This window comes from Polypterus senegalus, chromosome 10 (genome assembly GCF_016835505.1).
Source record: "Polypterus senegalus isolate Bchr_013 chromosome 10, ASM1683550v1, whole genome shotgun sequence".
NCBI lineage: Eukaryota > Metazoa > Chordata > Cladistia > Polypteriformes > Polypteridae > Polypterus > Polypterus senegalus.
Window position 1 is genome coordinate 125,646,341 of NC_053163.1, and position 19,033 is coordinate 125,665,373.

Consider the following 19,033-nt stretch of genomic DNA (forward strand, 5'->3'; position numbering starts at 1 on the left):
GGGAAAAAGACATTAAGTCATAGAGGAGAGACAGGAAGTCATGTGCTCTCAGAATATACAATGAGATCAAAACAGTTAGCCATGGGCATCTTCATGATTCAGGACTACATAATCATAGTTTGTCAATTTCAGACACTAAGTGTTATGCTAGTAAGTCATACATATGCTGGAAAATGTTTTAAAGGACTTAAATTGGATGATAGTCTGGGGGAAATTACGTGGTAGGGAGAGGGTCTTTAGACAGGGACCGTGTACAGGTAAAAACAGTTAGACACGTGTTTCAGAAGTGAAGCTGGGGACAAGGAGGGTGGGCTGATGTCGAGGGATTAATGGTAAAGGTCAAGGATTTGGCTGATTTGTCTTACGATTTCATTTCGAGACGTGAGGGTTTAGCGGGGAATGGTAGGAACTCAAATTAAACTTTTTGAACTCTTTCAAAGGTGGATGTCAACTTTTGTCAAAAGGAGGGTTTGACGGTGGTAATCAACAGTAAACGGTGGCAAAACCCACAGTTATGTTTTAGTTGGACTCTCATTGCTAGGAGGAATGCTAACTTCATTGGTTTGACCGAGATTCCCTGCGCTCACGCAAGTTGAAAGGAGCAAACAATGGCAAAAATGGCAAGATCAAAGCGAATATGTAAAGCAAAACACTCCATGGGCGATGTTTTGCTCTTTATTGCTGAATTAGACTCTGACTTATCAGACTCTGATTTTGAAAAGTGATTGAAAATGAATGTGAGATACTAGCAACAGCTGGTCATGGTGCTGAGTGGGTTTGTGTAGCTGATGTGCCTATGGCAATGTTCACCTGGGAGGACCGCCACTTATCAGTGACAAGAGGTACAGACCAGATAGCGATGCACTATGACCGCCGCTGCTGCCCCGTCTCCTGCCACATGAAGACAGCCTGTATTCCAGGCAACCAATACATGTAGCAACAGACATTTTATGTTGATTTCTGTGTGAAACCATTGCTTTGTGTGCTTTTCAGAAAACTGTGTTTTTTGGAAAAAAATGTTTAGTCCTCAAAGAGTTAATATGGATAATTTTCACTCTGGCAGAGAAGAGGATATGGGATGCCAGGTGTATTCTGATAAAGCAAAAAACGGTGTGCAGTTGGGTACTAAAGAGTTTGGAAAAGGAGCTAGAAGTGAAAGCAAAGACAGATATGGAGAAGTGGGAATTCACAGCTGGTAAGGAGAGATGGAAGAGGGAATGGGAAAGAGGGCATTTACTGGGAAATACTCATTAATCAAAGATAAATGTAGGTAAAATCGACATTGGCACAATATTTTAAAAAGAGCAAGATCTGAATTATGAAAAGAGACTACGGGAATATGTATATTTTCATTAAGAATATATTTATTATGCTGTGAAATGGAACGAGATATGCTATCATAATAGTTTAAATTCTTTCGAGAGCGATGATGTAAGTGGTGAGAGACAAGAACAAGAAAAAGGTGCTTTGTATTTTGTCCTGTATAAATAAAGTTGTGATAAAACATATTTTGGTTTTATCATTACTTTCCCTTATTTTATTTTCACAAAGCGTTTGACTCAGTAGATTGAGCTGCCCTGTGGGACATCCTGTGGGTTTGCAGGATCCCCTCGAGGTTGCTGGCTATCATGGCCGGCCTGTACACTGGTACTGTGACTGCTGTGCAGAGTAGAGGCAGGACCTCTGTGTTTTTCCCAGTTGACTCTGAGGTTCGTCAGGGGTGTGTTCTGCTCCTACTCTGTTCAATGCTTGTATGGACTGGGTGTTGGGCAAAGTCGTGGGGTCCAGCGGCTGTGGGGCATCTGTTGGTGAAGAAAGATTCGCAGATCTTGACTTTTCAGACGATGCTGTGATCTTCGTAGAGTCAATGGAGGCTCTGATAATGACGCTCGAGAGACTGAATGAGGAGTCTGAGTGTCTGGGTTTGCGAGTGTCCTGGATAAAAAACAACATCCAGGCCTTTAATGACCTCTTGGGCACAGCCATCAGCAGTGTGTCTGTCTGCGGAGAGAGTGTCGACCTTGTCGAGAGGTTTACTTACCTTGGCAGTGACATTCATATCTCTGGTGACTCTTCCTATGAAGTAAGTAGACGGATTGGGAGAGCATGGGGGGTCATGAGGTCTCTGGAAATGGGTGTGTGGCGCTCCCAATATCTCTGCAAAAGGACGAAGGTCCAAGTCTTTAGAGTCCTGGTGCTTCCTGTCTTGCTATATGGTTGCGAGACATGGATGCTATCCAGTGAACTGAGATGAAGACTGGACTCCTTTGGTACTTCGGTGTCTCTCCGGAAAATCCTTGGGTACCGTTGATTTAACTTTGTGTCAAAGGAGTGGTTGCTCATGGAGTCCCGAATGAGGCACATTACCTGCATTGTGAGGGAGCGTAAGTTACGACACTACGGCCATGTGGCACGTTGCCCAGAGGGTGATCCGGCTCATAAGATCCTCATTGTTGGGGACCCGAGTGACTGGACCAGGCCAAGGGGTCACCCACCTAACACCTGGCTACAGCAGATATCATCAGATGTCATTTCCGGAGGGTGGGACTGGACCGTGTGTCTGCCTGGGGGGTTGCCAACTGGGATCCCAAGTTGTATCGTCGTGTAGTGGGTGCGGCAACGCATTGTACCAGTGCATGCTCCCCAACTTTACTTCCCTTTTAATTTAATCAGGTTATAGTGAATAATCTTAATTCTTTCAGTTTTGGATTTTACACTATTAATCACCATGAAAAACTTTATTTCAAAGTGAAAACCAAATTCTATGGATCCTTCTAAAATGATTGTTAAGTTAAAAAAGAAAAAGTCAGACTAGGTAAGTATTCTACCAATTTCAGTTCAAATTTGGTTGTCGCACCTTTGGCATGCGCCTCTTTGGTTAATTGCTTTTTGCCTCTTGATACAGTGGCAATGGCTTGTCCTGCCCAAAGAGGCCAAATACTTTGTATGGCCATTCTATGTAATGAAAATCTACTAAAACCGATGTCTAGCCATGGGGTATGTCAGGTATGTTAATTAAAAGTAAATTTGATTCTTCACAAGTGCCCACACACAGTAATTCAAATGCCCATCTTAAAATCTGGTTTGGGTGATGATAATGTCAAGACCTACAGTCAGTCAGTGAGTCAGTCATTATCCAACCCGCTATATCCTAACACAGGGCCACGGGGGTCTGCTGGAGCCAATCCCAGCCAACACAGGGCGCAAGGCAGGAACAAATCCCCGAGCAGGGTGCCAGCCAACTGCAGGGCACACACACACCAAGCACACACTAGGAACAATTTAGGATTGCCAATCCACCTAACCTGCATGTCTTTGGACTGTGGGAGGAAACCGGAGCACCCGGAGGAAACCCACGCAGACACGGGGAGAACATGCAAACTCCACACAGGGATGACCCAGGAAGCGAACCCGGGTCTCCTTACTGCGAGGCCACAGCTCTACCGCTGAGATTCTTCAGTTTTTGTCTCCTTGAACACTTGTATTAATTTGACAATTACCATATATACTTGTGGATAAGTTCTCCTGCAGATAAGTTGGAGCTTGATTTTACCGTATAGTTTTTCATATTTTATAATGTCGGTTGTATAAGTCGAATGTGGAAAACACGCTATTGGTCCAAGAGATTATGCAATGCTAATGCCCACCTGAGAGAGTAACCACGGAATACACTGCATTTTTTTTTACATACAGGTTAGGTGGATTGGCGATTCTAAATTGACCATAGTGTGTGCTTGGTGTGTGTGTGTGCGTGTGTGTGTGCGTGTGTGTGTGCGCGCACCCTGCGGTGGGCTGGTGCCCTGCCCGGGGTTTGTTTTCTGCCTTGAGCCCTGTGTTGGCTGGGATTGGCTCCAGCAGACCCCCATGACCCTGTAGTTAGGATATAGCAGGTTGGATAATGGATGGATGTATTGTGCCTACGTGACCACACGGTAATACCCAAACTATTCTGAAGCAACGTTTGCACTGTTTAGTGTTTTTTGTATCTCACACCGTCATACACCTTTATTGTAAGAGCATCCCTTATCTACGATGGAACTCTCGATCAGAAGAAAATATGAAGCTTGTTTTAAATTAAAAGTTGTTAAAGAGTGGCAAAAGAAATTGGTAACTGCGCTGCTGCAACAAAATTCAATGTGTCTGAGAAACTGGTGTGAGATTGGAGAAGGCAAGAAGATGTTAAAAAATAAATAAAATTTAAGTGTTGTATTTTTGAATGGACATATATGTTGGGGTTTGATTTTATGATCGATTTTTCGCGTTTCAGTACATATGGTATACAGTGGGATGCAAAAGTTTGGGCAACCTTGTTAATAGTCATTATTTTCCTGTATAAATCGTTGGTTGTTACGATAAAAAATGTCAGTTAAATATATCATATAGGAGACACACACAGTGATATTTGAGAAGTGAAATGAAGTTTATTGGATTTACAGAAAGTGTGCAATAATTGTTCAAACAAAATCAGGCAGGTGCATAAATTTGGGCACCGTTGTCATTTTATTGATTCCAAAACTTTTAGAACTAATTATTGGAACTCAAATTGGCTTGGTAAGCTCAGTGACCCCTGACCTACATACACAGGTGAATCCTATAATGAGAAAGAGTATTTAAGGGGGTCAATTGTAAGTTTCCCTCCTCCTTTAATTTTCTCTGAAGAGTAGCAACATGGGGGTCACAAAACAACTCTCAAATGACCTGAAGACAAAGATTGTTCACCATCATGGTTTAGGGGAAGGATACAGAAAGCTGTCCCTGAGATTTAAACTGTCTGTTTCCACAGTTAGGAACATATTGAGGAAATGGAAGACTACAGGCTCAGTTCAAGTTAAGGCTCGAAGTGGCAGACCAAGAAAGATTTCAGATAGACAGAAGCGACGAATGGTGAGAACAGTCAGAGTCAACCCACAGACCAGCACCAAAGACCTACAACATCATCTTGCAGCAGATGGAGTCACTGTGCATCGTTCAACCATTCGGCGCACTTTACACAAGGAGATGCTGTATGCGAGAGTGATGCAGAGGAAGCCTTTTCTCCGCCACCAGCACAAACAGAGCCGCTTGAGGAATGCTCAAGCACATTTGGACAAGCCAGCTTCATTTTGGAATAAGGTGCTGTGGACTGATGAAACTAAAATTGAGTTATTTGGGCATAACAAGGGTGTTATGCATGGAGGAAAAAGAACACAGCATTCCAAGAAAAACACCTGCTACCTACAGTAAAATATGGTGGTGGTTCCATCATGCTGTGGGCTGTGTGGCCAGTGCAGGGACTGGGAATCTTGTCAAAGTTGAGGGACGCATGGATTCCACTCAGTATCAGCAGATTCTGGAGACCAATGTCCAGGAATCAGTGACAAAGCTGAAGCTGCGCCGGGCTGGATCTTTCAACAAGACAACGACCCGAAACACTGCTCAAAATCCACTAAGGCATTCATGCAGAGGAACAAGTACAACGTTCTGGAATGGCCATCTCAGTCCCCAGACTTGAATATAATTGAAAATCTGTGGTGTGAGTTAAAGAAAGCTGTCCATGCTCGAAAGCCATCAAACCTGAATGAACTAGAGATGTTTTATAAAGAGGAATGGTCCAAAATACCTTCAACCACAATCCAGACTCTCATTGGAACCTACAGGAAGTGTTTAGAGGCTGTAATTTCTGCAAAAGGCGGATCTACTAAATATTGATTTCATTTCTTTTTTGTGGTGCCCAAATTTATGCACCTGCCTGATTTTGTTTGAACAATTATTGCACATTTTCTGTAAATCCAATAAACTTCATTTCACTTCTCAAATATCACTGTGTGTGTCTCCTATATGATATATTTAACTGACATTTTTTATCGTAACAACCAACGATTTATACAGGAAAATAATGACTATTAACAAGGTTGCCCAAACTTTTGCATCCCACTGTATGTTTTGTGTCTGTTTCCTGTCACGCTGTTGGTGTGTTGCACTTGTTGCTTCCCTGCTGCATGGGTGCCGCTTTGCTTATGTCAGTCACAAGCCATTTATTTGCCTGTTTCTTCACCACGGTTCTAACAGTGTAATGTAATTTATATAAAATTGTACATCTCTTTTGATTGTTCCAAATTGGCGTGTGTGTGTGAATGTGCTGTATGTCACACTGTTTTCCTGTCCTCTACTGCCAGGATAGGCTCCAGCACCTTTGACTCTGACTGCGATCAAGTGGGTTGAGATTGCTCTGTCATGTAAATTTACATTGAAAAGCTTTCTATCATCTTAAAACATTTTAAGTGAGAGCAGTGAGCCTACAGTGGACCAGAATGAATGAGTGTGGGTGTGTGTGCCAGACTGGCTTCTCATTCAGGTTTGGATTCAACATTCATTGTATTGTGCTTAGCTAATCCCCAACTGTCTGCACCCATCTGCTTTAACAGGCAGTGAATCTGGATGGCAGGAGGAGGAGTAGTAAGTGAAAACGAGCAGATCATCAATGACCAGCCGCTCCTTAAATAAAAACAAGAATTGTTTGGATCGGCTTCCTTCTCTCTTTCTCTTTGCAGGCTCAAGCAGCACTTGCTATTGTTGCTGACTGCAGTGCTCGCCATTTCCACTGACTCACGGCGTAGACATGTTTGTGAATTTCTGCAATTGTAGCCCAGTCAGGTTTTGGAGAAGGCCGCACAGATAGTCAGATTTGTGCGTGTTTTAGTCAATGCAGAGCACATGGCGGCCACTGCCTATTATTTTTTTTTCGTGTGTATTCTCATTTTTCAGATTTTCTAAAAGAGAGCTGCATACTGGAAGGCTAATCACTTTGCTTGCGCCGCATGGTGAGTCAGTGGTGAGGAACTCTTGTGCTTTACCGTCCAGCGCCTCTGCTATTATATCACACTGCCTGGAATTTGATGTGTTTAAATGAAATGAGTCATTTGGACATATTTTAAGGGCAGCACCATCATTAGTGCTGTTGCGCCACACTTCCAGAGTTCCTGGCTGTCTCAGTGGAGTTAAGGGTGTTGTACCATGTTAGCCATTATGAATGTAGAGAAAAGCCAAGCAAAATGACACATCTTGCCTGAAGAAGGGGCCTGAGTTGCCTCGAAAGCTTGCATATTGTAATCTTTTTAGTTAGCCAATAAAAGGTGTCATTTTGCTTGGCTTTTCTCTGTGGAGTTAATATATTCTCCATGTCTCTTTGTAGATTTTTTCATGCACTCCACGTTTTTCACAAATTGCAAAGACGAGCAGATTACTTTAATTGGTGACTCAGTAAAGCTGAGCGTAGGGGTCCCATAATAGAGTAGTACTCCGTCCAGTGTTGGGTTCTGCCTGGCAACCAGTGGTAAAATAAAAGGCTGGGGTCTTAAATTCAAATAAGCAGATTCAGACTGTGGGTTGATATTGTGGACAATGGTGGACACTGAACTTACATTACTACCAGGGAGACCACAATATGACAAAAATATGTTCATTATAAAAAATAAATATCAGGAAGAGGTACCAAAGGGGCAAATTATTTAGACAAAAACAAAGAGGCAAACAATAAAGCCTAACACAGGTCCTTTCTCCCTGCCTGTTTTGTCGAATGGCTGGACCACTTAACCACACACCCTAAACTACGACCCACTCACAAAACAAGCCCCTTCTCCATTATCTCCCCTTCTCTCTGAATTCTGGATCTTTTCCCGCTGCCAGTGAGGATGAGCTGTTTTTTTTACCCCAGAATAAGGTCATTTCTGTAGTGAGTGATCTATTTTGGAAGCTCCAACATGCAATAGAAAAACCTAGTAACTGATATTTTTTTCAAAATTGAGTTTTTTTAGTTTTTGGAGTTACTAAGTCATTCCCGAAGGTAGTGGTGATGGCCAAATATCTCTTCATTCCAGTCATAGCACGACAGAAGATGCTAGCATGTACACAGAATTTTACATACTGCAAAACAAAAACCAAGCAACTCCACTGACCAATGAGGAAAGACCGCCTACCAATGAAAACATCGGATTTCGATCACGTGATTTAAATGCTGTGACTGCATGATTTAAATGGCAGGTGTTGTTGATTCGTGAAAAAAAAAAAAGCAATATTGTTTACGTGAAGCTCAGGAGAAATGAAATCTAGAGATCGTTAATTATAGGGGCAACGTCATTTTTTCAATTTGCCAAAAACTTGAAAGGCTTTTCCACAGTTGGTGAGAGCTGTCCAGCTGCCTTCTTAGAGTTCCCTCTTGTCTCCTTAGGTGTTGCTGCAATCAACCTTTGACGGGGCCACCATTTTCAAGAAGGTGTATTATTTATTATTTATGACCCTGCCTGATCTGGGGATGTGATAGGTTTTCATACTTCAGGATCGTATTGAGGCCGGGTTTATCTTTATTATCAATAAATATTGTAGGTTATACTTTGAAGAGCAGCAATCTTTACTTATAAAACATCTATAAGGAATATGTGGCATGATGATAATTTATTATTTAACTAAGAAGGAGTGAAGTTAGATATGCCATGAATTGTAATCAAAGTACTGATAGTTAGGTTGATACTTTTGGTCATAGTGACCTACAGCTTCTTAATAAAGAGGTTTGTAAAGAATAAGATTTAGACGTGCAATGTTTTTATCCATTAAAATCAAAACACTGTAAGTCTTATAAAATGTAAAATGTTTAGTTAGCCATGTGCACTGCAGTTAAGGTGAGTCCGTTACTTTGTGCAAATGGTACACATGAGCAGCACAGGAGATGCGGATCTGATGGCAGCAGGGAAGGGCAGGCTTCAGGCAGCCAGTACTCCTCTCTGCAGAGGCTGTCAATCCATTAGGAGACATAGACAACCTCCTAGGGCTCCATTAGCCGAGGGGTGCCGTTTATGGAAGGTATGGGGTGTGCCATCCAGACAGCGTGGGGGATGATCCTCAAAGTCTAATAATACTGAAGGTGCAACATTGACACAGTGTGCCCTGGACACCCCCCATCCTCAAAGTCTAATAGTATTGAAAGCACACCATGGACACCAAGGTGTCCCCCTCTGCCATTACAGAAAAGATTAAAAATACTGAAAGTGTGCTATGGACACCGAGGGGTGCTGCCTTGGTAAGTAAAGGTGTGCATATATATACAGTAAATATAGTAAAAACAAAAGAGAGGAGTCAGAACAGAGAGTTGGGGTACCACAGTGGTAACCCCATTTAATGGTGGCACTTTAAAGTTGAAAAGAAAAGGCACAGAAGGGTGTAATATAATGGCATCTGAGGTGAGCAAAACAAAAGTCACTTCTAAGTTGGAACTCTGATTGTCTCAGTCACAGGTCCATAATGAATGCCAGGTTTCTCTCTGCCTTTCACAAAACAGCTGCAATTAACCTTTTAGTATGTATTTGTTATTATGACATTTATAATGTGGATTTATCTTAATGAATATTCCCTTGGTGAATAAAGCCATTCAAGGTCCTGTCAACCTGCTCTGTTTCCAGGGGTAGCTGTCATCCTCAGCCTTACAGAAATCACAGTGATTGACATGTCACTAAAGATCGGTGCCCAAGGTGTAATGTACAAGTAATAAATGCCGGGAGGAACAACGAAGGGCATTCCTGGACTAAAGGGCATGTCTGCGTGTGACAGGCTGAGAGAGCTGAATCCCTGGAGTCTTCAATAGAAAAGGTTACATAAGGAGTTAATCCAGATGTTCAACATTTTTAAAGACATCAGAAAAGTCCAGCTCGTATCATTGAATCATACTGTATGTGTGGACACTGGATGAGTGGATTGGTGGCAATAGGCATAAAGTGCATTTGAGGAAGAAACCACAAAGCACAAAATAGGGTCAACAGTTGGTAAACAAATAACAGAGGTACAAAAAGTACTGTATAAAAGAAAGAAAGAAAGATAAATAGATAGATAGATAGATAGATAGATAGATAGATAGATAGATAGATAGATAGATAGATAGATAGATAGATAGATAGATAGATAGGAAAGGTACTATTTGATAGATAGATAGATAGATAGATAGATAGATAGATAGATAGATAGATAGATAGATAGATAGATAGACTTATAATGGAGCAATAGAACATGAAGCTCCACCAGATAATAAACTCATTGATTCCGTCCTCTTTGCCTTCTAAATTTCTGATGCATATTTGTGACGACAAAAGGGTTATGGCCTTTTTATCGTATATTCCTAGTGTTTCTTGAGGTAAGGATACGTTTTCTATCCACTAGTGTGAGTTCTCACATAAATACAAAAGTATATCAAAACAAAACCAACCAAGTGGCATGAACAGTTTACTGTGATTTTGTCTTTTGAGAGGAAACCACTTCCTGTGGGGTGAAAGTGTTGAGCTAGTGTGTACAACTAGGGTTCTTTTGAAATGGCCAAATTTCATAATATTAGTGTTTTTTTGTTCAAAAATGACATGTAGATATCATATGAATCATCAGAATGTATGATATTAATCAGTAAGTAATAAACTGTCCTTAAAAGATGTGACCTGCCAGCACTCCCAGATCAAATACCAACAACATTAGTTCAATTAGTAATTCTTTCACAAGCTTAGCATTGTAAAAACTATGCAGGATGAATCCAAATGGACACCCATCTGAATTTTACTTACACTTTATTTTAAAACTTTCATCAATAATTCTATTAGTGAATCAAGAAACTTTGGTAAAGTGTGTCCTACAAAAAGCAATCTGTCAAGTTTTTATCAAAGAACAAAGTAAATAAACTATTTTAAGTAAACTCTTAAACTATGAATAATATTGACCCATTTCTCTCCTAAACACCAACCCAAATATTCTGGCTAAAGCAGTTACACATTCTAACCATCTTTCCTGTATTTTCACACTCCCTACAAAGTATGATTTATTTAGGGTAGACATTCATCCACACTGAAACACCCCGACATGTTCTTATTTCAGGATACAGAAAAAGCTTTTAATAGACTGGGATTAATTGTTTACCACACCACATACTGTAGGTTTTGATTTGTTTAAAAAATTATAGTTGGAGAAACTGGTGAACCCAAACCATAAAACCTTAGGGAGTTCAAATAATACAGACTTTCACATTTGTGCTATAAATCATTGTGCACAGCAAGGGTGTCATCTCAGCACTCCCTTCAATTGTGCAATAATGGGGAGTTTCAGAGAATTCAGTGAGATTGCTTACAACAAACATTTTCTATACAGTACATATAATTCATATTTTATAAAAGCTCTTGATTTTTCACTGTATTTCTTTGTATATGTCTACAACAAAACTGTTGACAGAGTTACCGTATATATTTATTATTGTTTATCTAGTTTAAATTTTGCCCTTATTTGCCCTTGTGAAAAATTCTACTCAAGAGCTCTACAATGGAAATAACTGAAGTTGCCTTACTGGATAGTGAGTCCACCAACAATGGAAATTTACAGTACAGTATACAGGATTGTGTACGTGATGTACTGTATTACTTTATTGCTCTGCTTTACTAAATCTCAACATAGAGATTATAAAGAAAATTAAAAACAGGAACATGTCTATTGTAGTGTACATAATAAGGGAAATGAACTGTAAAATATACAGTAAAGGAACTAGCAGGAAATAAGATAAAAAGAAGATGCAGGAAGAAGAGTGTAGTCTACAGCTGAAACAAAGGCAGGTGTGGAATGTAATAGAAAATGGTCAATACGAGTGTCATTTTAACAGGCAGCCTCCTAATCAAATGTGCAAGGAAATTCCCAGAGCTGCATGAGTGATGAAGCTTTACAACAGTGAGAAGGTCAGGCCTCAGTGGACTTCTTTTGTCATGCAAAATGAATAAAATTTGGGATTTTTGCATAGAGTATACAGGTACTCATTTTTATTTGACCATTAGGGGTCACCACGCCATTTTGTGACAGAATGATGATTTCACAAAATTTGACAAGTTAAAGTTTATTGTAATTATTGTATATTCTGGTCAACATCTTTTCCAATATATATATATATATATATTTGATGAGGAGAAAAAAAATATTTGAAGAGGAACCCTGTCAGAAAGCATTTCTTTAAATATAACCAAGGACTGGGGTGGAGTGCAGGTGTGCTTCATGTCTGTTGTCCTGAGATGTTCCCAACAGGTCAGAGCGCATGACTAATACATACAGCAGATACTAGTATTAATTAAAGCTTGGATTCTGCAAATCATTTAACTTTTTATGGAATGGATTACATAGTTATCAGGATAGTAAATATCATAAATGAGAAATTTCTAGAATAATAATAACATACTTAATAACTGGAGTGATAATTTCAAACACCCAGACATTACCTAATAAAAAACAATACAGGAAACAGAAAGATGGAAAAGGTTCTGATTTCTTCAGGGACATTGAGAATGTAATCACTTTAATATTACAGAATAAAGAAGGTGGCATTAGAAAGTTCAAGGGAAATGAAAATATTTTGTTATGCTTTCAGACAATAAAATGATATAAATAAATGCACATCTTAATATACTGTGTAAGAAGAGGATAGAAGTAAAGGCGGATCGCTGTGCATATCTTGTGGGATATGTGGGAGAACATTTTTCTATGAGATTTTATAATAATAAACAATTCGTTTTTTGGTATCACTTATGTAGTTTTGATTGTTATTCTTTTACATATATCTTGTTTAAGAACCAAAAATACAGGATAGAGGCAGGACTGGAAGCATGATGTTGTCGACTTATAGCCAGACATGCTGCCCTCTGCACTGTTCTGAACCTGTTGCAGAGCAGCACTAAGATCGTCCTTTCTGACTATGAAATGCAAAGCATCATCACACTTTTTTCACTATTAAATTAATTTTTTGGACTTTGTGTGCCTCAGAGCCTTGAGACTGATCCATAATTGAAACTGCTTTGCTTTAGATTTTATGCTAATATGCAAGAAGTTCTTACCAGTCAGCCACTCAAACATGTAGCTTTATCCAATTACATCTGTTTTGGTATGTGAGTTGTAAATAAGATAAAAAGTTAAAAAAGAAAAGGATACAGTTGGGACCTGAACCATAATACTGCTGACTTGCAGTTGGTCATGCCCTGTCTGTGCTACTCTAGATCTGCTTCAGACCAGCACTAAGATGGCACTTTCTGACTATAACATATGGGGATTGATGATTTTGTTCATGATTTAATTAACTTTTTGGTGAGGTTGGATTTTTTTTATTGAAAAACTAGGGGGTTTGCCCTCTGCTCGCTTCGCTTGCCAACCCCTGGATGGGTGCTATGTGCTAGCCACTTTGCGTATCTGCCACTCGCGTAAGGGCAAGCAGATGTACAATTTAAACAGATTGTTATTTTTCATGGGAATTGCTGCATATGCATAATAAAACTATTTTACATTACAGCAAGTAATTAAAAAGTAAAAAATAGTAAAATGTAGTAAATTGAAAGAAAATTATGTTTCATGTTGCATCCGTTAAGTTATATGTCTTCATTCTGTTTGGCTTTGAAATTAACACGCAAATACTTTTTAAACTTGCAGTTTCTCAGTGCTAGGATGGCCCATGCACTCATTTCTTCTGTTGATAACTCTTCGAAATGAAATTCTTCAATAAAACTTGGACATAATAAGTCTTTTTTTATTTGGAACTTAAAGTGAGGAAAACATAAAAATTTATAAGAGCTGAGAGCACAGGAACTGTGTCTAACAAAACCAATCACAGGAATGAGACCTGAGAAGACCGTGGGTTTGGTTGAAAAATGGTTGAGAGGAGGGCGGGACTTGAAAAAATCTCTTGGCAATAGTCTTGTCTCAAGTTTTTCTTTTAAAATAGAGAGATATGTTCCTTAGGTTACCTGCAAATAGCCAAGAATTTCTTGTCAGTCAGCCAGTCAATTACATCTATCTATCTATCTATCTATCTATCTATCTATCTATCTAGATAGATAGATAGATAGATAGATAGATAGATAGATAGATAGATAGATAGATAGATAGATAGATTTTTTAATTGGCTCCAAGCAACAACCTTATGATTTTAGTTCCACCACCCCCTAGTCCCTATACCAACCAAATGATATTCATAGCAGACCCTGTAGTTTGCCTTAAGCGTTTTTTGTTTGGCCCAGGCATCAAACAAGCTGTAAAGAATCTTTGACTGCTTTTAAAAACAATTTGGCACTGGACTAACATACACTGTGTTTCTCCTTCTTGTAACAGGATACTGTGAGCGCCACTAAAGATGTCTGATAGTGTCGATATTGAAGAGAAGCCGCCGGCCCCTCCCTTGAGAATGAACAGTAATAATCGAGACTCTTCCGCATCCAATCACAGCACCAAGCCTCTTCCAATGGCACCTGAAGAGAAAAATAAGAAAGCCAGACTCCGCTCCATTTTCCCAGGAGGTGGTGACAAAAGTAAGCACTTGTATTTAATATTTGATGTACAGCTCAAAGTCCACAGCAGAATGACTGACACTTAAAACAGGAGTGCGGAAGAGATGTCTTTGCAGTTCTGGTCAGTTATCTTAGAACTGAATTGTTTTATTTTACATATTGGTCTGTTAAAGTAAAAACATTGAATGCAGATTTGTTTTCTGATTTACTAGCAGTAAAATTATTGTTTAACTGAATTTGTTAAATACAAAACATCAGAACAGGAGAAATCCTACTGTTCTGTTCTCACTGTTTTCACCTGATTTAATGCTGTAACGCTTCAAGATGGTTTGGGCTGAACCTACTTTATTCTGATAGTGAGGAGTGAGGGTCTAAACCGGCCACAATGACTTTAAGAAAGACTAACGGTGGTGTGGCACATCAGTGCATCTCCACTGGCCTTAGAGTTATGAGAGGTTAGCAAATACATCACACTGTGGAAAGTGTGGTCAAAGGGGGCCTGAGTCTCTTTGATAATGAGGCTTAATCCTTCATTTGGTAATTATTTGTAGTTTTTTCTTGACCTTTTTACTTGACAGTCTCCCATTGTTCCTCACTTCTTTTGGCCTTCTAACTGGGAAAGAAAACATCAACCATCCCGGAGCGGTTGCTTCATCCATTATACAGTCCATCCACTATACTTGCCTCTCTATGGTTCTGAATTTGACATTAGTCTGTCTGCATCCAGACAGTATTGTAAAAAAGTTAAACTATTTTGCTTTCTTCTCCATAACGTTTTTTTGTTTATTGTGAGTGCTACCATTGTATGGAGCTGTTGTTGTTATGTTGCTGAGTAAACAAACCCAGAAGTGACATCACAGAAATTGTGGGCATGATGAACACTTCTTATTTATCTCAGTTTTTGGAGACAAATGAAGAGATTTGCACATGTGTATTTTGTGAAAGTTTTCTTTGTTAAGTGCTCTGTGTTTTTAACAACAACTTGGTGTTTTGTATTTGGCTTTGACCATTATGATTTGGAGCTTCCTTTAAGACAAAATAGGTGTCAGGCCGCCTAAAACAAGACAGAGAGCAGGTCGGCCCAGCAGATGCTTATCTGACTTCAGCCAGATCCCTAATGCTACCTGCTAACATTATCAAAAATCCAAGAAATTCCAACAAGTAACCACAATACTGATAGAAACCTGAATGATTCCCAACTCCTGAGCCTTCTCCGCTAATTTAAATAGCCTGAGGAGGGACCCAAGAATGGTGATGTCAGGGTGGCCCCACCTCCTTGGGTCCCATCCATAAAGAACAAGGAATATAACAACATATAAAATGACACTTCACAATGACAAAATCACATATGGAACCAAAGAAACTAAAAATTACTGAGGAAAAACAATAAATCATAATGAACAAGAGCAACAATATAACATTAAACACACAAAGTACAGTAAATGCATAACATTTATAGTCATGTTATTGACTTTCTGGTTATGAATCTTGCCTGCCCCTCATGTCAAGTCTTATCTCCTGGTCGTTTTCAAAATCTTTTTCTGCTTTTCTCATTCAGAGCAGTACACATTGGGCTGTAAAGAATAGCACAGACCACTACGTTTAATATGGTCATATTTTACATGCATACAGATAGATTAAAAATGTAACATTAGTGTTACATTTAGTTTGAAAATAAAAAGTAGATTTTTGCTAGCATTTTATTTTTATACTTACCACAATTCCATTTTGAATTTGCCTCACAGAGAGGAGACCAGGGCTCATGTCCCGGGTCCTTCCTGCATGCAGTTTGCATGTTCTCCCCGTGTCTAGATGGGTTTGCTCTGGGTGCCCTGGCTTCATCCCACAATCCAAAAAACATGCAGTTTAGGTGGACTGTTGATACTAAAATGGCCCTAGTGTGTTGTTGGAGAGTGTATGTGTGTGTGTGTTTGCCTTATGAAGGACTGGCACCCTGACCAGGGATTGTTTCTGCCTTGCACTCTATACTGGGATAGGCTCCAGCACCCTGCTGTGACCCTGTTCAGGACTAAGTGGATTTGAAAAAGACTGACTGGCATTTTGAATTTGGTCACTTGATTACATTCATTAATGATGTCACAGGATGTGATGTCTAAATAGGGTGGCCTAAACACATCTCTCAGCAGATACTCCAGGTTTTGTGAATCTTTTAATTTTTCAAAATTTGCCTAGTGGTAGGATTTAAAAAAAAATGTTTCTACGGCCTCCTTTTTGTCCTTGAACTATAATTTTAGCTTGTCCTTTTGATTTCAGTTCAGCTATGCCAACTTGTTACCCCAGCTTTGACCCTCTGCTAGTTCTGACCTCGTTTTTCATCTTAATAGTCAGCTCCTGGCTTTGTTCCTTCACACAATAATCCTCAGACACCCTGTGGATGCTTTTAAAATACTATACCGCTAATGCAAACCTTTAAAGTAACAAGGGATTTTGGATAAGAAACTGGGTACAAAAAATACCATTTCTTAAGCTAGCATGTGTGCTGGTGTAAGTCCATCCAAGCCCTCTCATTCCTGGGTGGTCACACACTCCCAAGTATGGGTGACATTTTCTTTAATGGAGAAAATGGGTTCAGAAAATGGATGGATGGATGAATGCATGAATAGAGAAACATTTAGGAAGACTGGGTATAGTTCAATGCTTTATTAGGTGTTTATTGCTTCTTTATGTCTTTCCAATATGAACTGTTACAAGAAAAGGGACTAAAATTGTCTGTTAGTGTGAAAGCATATTTGCAGGTCTAATATGTGTAAATTGAGCCATGTGAACCTGGCAGCCCATCCTGTAAAGCTGTAAAACTGCGATGCGCCTGCTACAGCCGCAAGAGAATATAATGACAGGGGGTATCTAATAATGTTGTGCGTGTGATGCCAGCTCTAAATTCAATCGCTTTCAGTTCAATTTATTCTTATTGAGTGCAGTTCAATGTAAGAGACCAGTGCATGAAAACACAGAAATACAACATAAACGCAAAATGTAACGTAAATGGGAAAACATTCTGCAATACTGCACTTACAAAGATACATGCTGTCCAGGTGGGAGTCCTACCAACCAGGCTTTCACTTGGTTTTCCATATCTAGGATAAAGAAAGGCCTTTTATTAAGGTCAAAATGAGAAGGCAAAAATGAAGCACAAGCAGCTGCTCTTCTAGGTTATCTAGAGTACTGGTATTTATGACTTCTTTCAAGAGAGTTTTCTTTTATAAAAGAATACAAAAACAAAACAAATTAAGCCCCCATATATCTCTCTCCAGGTTATCAGGCTGGAAAAGATCCTTTTACAAGGCCCTTTTAGGTGAGCCAGGGTGGAGATCTGCTCCCATGAAGTGCTGGAAGTGAACTGACTGACTTTAGCAAATGGCTCCTTTTACAGTATATCACACTAGGGTCAGCTGACCCCATGAGACGGCCCCTTTACTGTTCATAACCTTACTGGGCCTGGCAAACTGCGATGTACATTTGGTGACCATCTTGGGTGTGTTCTCAGAGAGGCATTTCTCGTCTTCTTCTGAAAACAGAGCAGTGATGAACGAAACAGGCACGTTTCAATGTACATACAGTTTTGCATAACTGACACTAAAATTTGTGTCATACTTGTAAAATGTGAAACTCACTAAAAAGTTTTTTGGAGATTTTAAAGCTTCTATGGGTGGAAATCAAAAGGTAAAGCCTCTTTTACACTTTCACACAGCTATTGCATGTTCACAAGAAAAATGGTTACCACAAGCCAAGACTAAAATTCTTTAACCAAACATCCATCCTATCTTTTAAGATACTTTTTTGTCATAAACAAAACCAAAGCAAGGATTCTGGGGAACTAGAACATCAAACATGCATGTGCACATCAACAGGGAAAGGTTTGTTATCAAGTCTCACATACCAGGAAGTACATGGAGCTGCCGTTTATATCCTTGACCCCTGATAACGTGTGCAGCAAGACCCAGGATGTCACCCATAGCACCTGCTATAACAACACTGCACAAAATAGTGACATCTAAGAGAAACAAAATGGCGTCATAGAAAAATGTAAAATATTTTTAGGACCTTAAAAATGAGAGAATTTTTGAAAACTAATTACAGAAATACATTTTAAAATGAAATCCTAAACTGGAAATCAAGAAAACATTACATTTGCAAGCAGATTGTGACACTTGTACTTTTCGCAGCCGTGTAATGCGTGTTATCTGTAGCGCACCTCTCAAATCAAATCTCTGTGTGTCCCTTGTTCACACCACTGAAGGGAAGTGCATTTCGTTTTTTGTATATTTTCCATACGATGAAACACTAAAAATGAAACCGTGGTGCACATCACTGTGTTTTCTCCACAGAAAAATTCACTACATGTGAGGCTGCTCCGCCATTAACTAGCAACCCACCTTTCATGTTTCTTAAATTCCTGCAGAAGATCTCGATGACAGGTACGCTTCAAGTGCTGTGGAAGTTCGAGTTTCTTTTCTGTCTCAGATGCATCTTTAGGATTGCTGTCACCAAGATTGTCATTATAATTGGCCAAGTGGAGTTTGTACTAACAGAAATACATCTGGTAGCTCAACAAAATGTCTACACATGACAGAAAATAAACTGAGCTTTTTTTTCACCAGATATCTTTACTTAAAAACTAAACAACAAGCAGACACATTCAGAATTAATGTTTGCAAAACCTTTCAGATAGAAACCATAAATCATTCTTATTGTGACAATGATAC

General features: G+C 39.5%; 1 protein-coding gene across 2 annotated transcripts in view; it reads left to right on the forward strand.

Moving 5' to 3' along the window:
- Nucleotides 1-19,033, forward strand: part of LOC120537529 (serine/threonine-protein kinase PAK 3) — a 180,099-nt gene that overhangs the window by 100,662 nt on the left and 60,404 nt on the right. For both annotated transcript variants that reach the window (XM_039766538.1, XM_039766537.1), the window contains one exon: nt 14,134-14,330. In XM_039766538.1, coding sequence (XP_039622472.1) covers nt 14,156-14,330 — 175 coding nt within the window. In that variant the 5' untranslated portion in view covers nt 14,134-14,155. The remainder of the gene's footprint in view (nt 1-14,133; nt 14,331-19,033) is intronic.